The sequence below is a fragment of the Eimeria necatrix genome, genomic scaffold (assembly GCF_000499385.1).
Source record: "Eimeria necatrix Houghton genomic scaffold, Enh_scaff228, whole genome shotgun sequence".
Lineage (NCBI taxonomy): Eukaryota > Apicomplexa > Conoidasida > Eucoccidiorida > Eimeriidae > Eimeria > Eimeria necatrix.
The window spans coordinates 46,202-49,501 of NW_013655173.1; the positions used below are offsets into that span (position 1 = coordinate 46,202).

General features: G+C 46.7%; 1 protein-coding gene across 1 annotated transcript in view; it reads left to right on the forward strand.

The window, feature by feature from the left end:
* Positions 1-582, forward strand: part of ENH_00031240 (hypothetical protein) — a gene marked incomplete at both ends in the record, with an annotated part of 991 nt that extends 409 nt beyond the window's left edge. Inside the window, one exon of the mRNA XM_013584899.1 lies at positions 402-582. Coding sequence (XP_013440353.1) covers positions 402-582 — 181 coding nt within the window. The remainder of the gene's footprint in view (positions 1-401) is intronic.
* Between the last annotated feature and the right edge of the window lie 2,718 nt (positions 583-3,300).

Here is a 3,300-nt window from a genome sequence, read left to right on the forward strand (position 1 = left end):
AGGCAGGAGCAAATCCCCACTGAACAGTTCGGGCTGCGCGTTGAGCGGCGCCCTCTGCTTGGCGTGGGGCCACCCTAAACCCCAAACCCTAAACCCCAAACCCTAAACCCCAAACCCTAAACCCCAAACCCTAAACCCTAAACCCTAAGCCCTAAACCCTAAACCCTAAACCCTCGATTTACCCCCCGTTGTTCACGTAGGGGTTAAACCTTCCATGTCTGCTGCTGCAGTCAGCTGCGGGCAGCGCCCTTTGCTGCGCTGCTGGGGTGTCTGTACAGCTCAGCATTTTGGGTCTTCGTTCCTGCAGGCCCAGCAGAAGCAGCGCAGCACACACAGCCACGCTGCTGCTGCTGCTGCTGCTGCTGCTGCTGCTGCTGCTGCTGCTGTTGCTGCTGCTGCAGTGAGGGCGGCGCTGCTGGAGCTGCTGCAGCTGCTGCAGCTGCTGCAGCAGCAGCGCGTTGCGCTGCGGTGCTGCAGCAGCAGCAGCAGCGCAGCAGCGACAAGCAGACAGCAGCAGCAGCGCGGGCCAGAGAGGCAGCAAAGAAGGCGCAGCAGCAGCAAATGGTATTTGTCTTTAATTAATAAAACAAAAAGGCGAAATTAAATTCAAAGAGAAGCCACGGGGAAGAGGGGGGAGTGGCGCACAGCGTGAGTTGCTGCTGAGGAAAGCCGAGGGTTTGGGGCGCAGCAGCTTCTGGAGCAGCAAATGGGAATTATTGATCGAAAACAAACATTAAATTAATAAAATAGAGTTTTAATTGTTTTAATTTGCAAAATAAATCCAAAAAATCCGCAACAAAGTCCCAAAACTGCTGCGGATCAGCAGCAGCCTCCGGCTGTCGGCGGCGCCGCATCTCGCGGCGAGCTGTCCATACACCTGAAATAGCTGCTGCAAATTCCTTTCCGAATTTCCAGTTTTGTTTTTTTCATTTTTAAAATCCATTTCAAATCCAGTTCCAAAAATGCCGCGTTTTCCGCGCTTCCCGCTGCTGCTGCATGCGCAGCAGCAGCAGCAACAGCAGCAGCAGCAGCAACAGCAGCAGCAGCAGCACGCGCAGCTTTGCTGCAGCAAACGGCGCCCGCCCTTCACTTCAAACTTCAAACAAAAAGTCCTAAAAGAAGTTCAAAGTTGAATAAAAAAGTAAAAAGATTTACTTTCCCAACTTCAGATCCTTCCAGATCTGGGGTGTACGTACACCGCAGCCGCGCGTGCTTTTTGGGGTGTACGTACACCGCAAAGAAGTTAATTAATTTGCAATTTAATTTTCAAGTCCGAATTGCTACACTGCACTACAAGTAAATAAATACAAATAAATGCAAACAAACAAATAAATAAATGCAAATAAATAAATAAATAAGTACAAATAAATGCAAATAAATAAATAAATGCAAATAAATAAATGAATAAATACAAATAAATGCAAATAAATAAATACAAACAAATTCAAATAAAATAAAATAAATGCAAATAGGCAAATAAATAAATAATTAAACGCAAATAAACAAATAAATAAAGACAAATAAATGCAAACAAACAAATAAATAAAACAAATGCAAATAAATGCAAATAAACAAATAAATATATAAATGCAAAATAACAATTCACACAAATATAAATAAATGCAAAATAACAATTCATACAAATATAAATAAATATAAGTATAAATATAAATATAAATATAAATGTAATTATAAATATAAATTATAAATATAAATACAAATATAAACAAAATAACAATTCATATATATATATATGAATACAAAATAACATTTCATATATATATATAAGCTGCTGCTGCAGCAGCTGCTTCTGAATTTGCTGCTGCTGCTCGAGCAGGCGTTTGCTGCTGTTCGTTTCTTTTGCTGCTGCTGCTGCCGCTGCTAAAAGTTGCTGCTGACTGCTTTAACTTGCTGCTGCTGCACTTGATTTGCTGCTGCTGCACTTGATTTGCTGCTGCTGCACTTGATTTGCAGCTGCTGCTGCTGCTGCTGCTGCTGCTGCTGCTAATTGTTTATAATTGATTAATTGTTCGAACAAACTCGAAGTGTTGCTGCTGTTCGTTTCTTTTGCTGCTGCTGCTGCCGCTGCTTAAAGTGGCTGATGTTGCACTTGATTTGCTGCTGCTGCACTTGATTTGCTGCTGCTGCTGCTGCTGCTGCTGCTTACAATAGACTAATTGTTGGAACAAACTCGAAGTGTTGAAGTGTTGCTGCTGCCTTTCTCTTGCTGCTGCTGCTGCAGCTGCTTAAAGTTGCTGCTTCTGCACTTGATTTGCTGCTGCTGCTGCTGCTGCTGCTGCTAACAATTGACTAGTTGTTGGAACAAACTCGAAGTGTTGAAGTGTTGCTGCTGCGTTTCTCTTGCTGCTGCTGCTGATTTGCTGCTGCTGCTGCTGCTGCTGCTGCTGCTGCTTATATTTCACTAATTGTTGGAACAAACTCGAAGTGTTGGAAAATAAAAGGAAGTGTCGCTGGGCAGCAACCGGGTGTACGTACACCCCGCGGCGCAGTCGCGCTGCCAAAAGAAGCAAAAAAGAAAAAAAGAAAAAAAGAAAAAAAGAAAAAGAAAAAAGAAAAAGAAAAAGAAAAAAGAAAAAGAAAAAAGAAAAAGAAAAGAGAAGTTCATTTGCTTCTCCAAAATCTAAAATCTAATTCCAGCAGCAACACTGCAGCACAGCAGCAAACAGGAAAAAAGCGGGCCCCCGGCCGCGCCTGCCACGCCAGCTGCTGCTGCTGCTGCTGCTGCTGCTGCTGCTGCTGCTGCTGCTGCTGGAGCTTGCTGCCGCCGCTACTCCGGCAAAAGCTGTTGCTGCTGCCGCTGCAGGTGCTGCTGCGGCTGTTGCTGCTGCTACTACTCTAGCAGCAGCTGCTCCTTCTGCTGCTGCTGCTCCAGCAGCTGCTGCTACTCCTGCTGCAGCTCCTGCTGCTGCTGCTGCGCAGCAGGCCCAGCTGCAGCGCAGCAGACTTAGCTGCTGCTTCCGCACCGCCACCACTACCACTTCCACCGCTACCAGCAGCAGCAGCAGCAGCTGCTGCTGCTGCAGCACAACCAGCTGCTGCAGCTGCACCTGCAGCATCGTCAGCTGCTGCTGCTGCACCACCCACCCGCTGCTGCTGCTGCTGCTGCTGCTGCTGCTGCTGCTAGAAGTGCGAAGCTCTGCTGCTGCTTGTCCCGCACCATCACGCCCGCCTTCTGGTAGTCCCCCACTCTCTTCTCGAAGAAGTTCGTTTTTCCTTGCAAAGAAATCAACTGCTGCTGCTGCTGCTGCTGCTGCTGCTGCTGCTGCTGCTGCTGCTGCT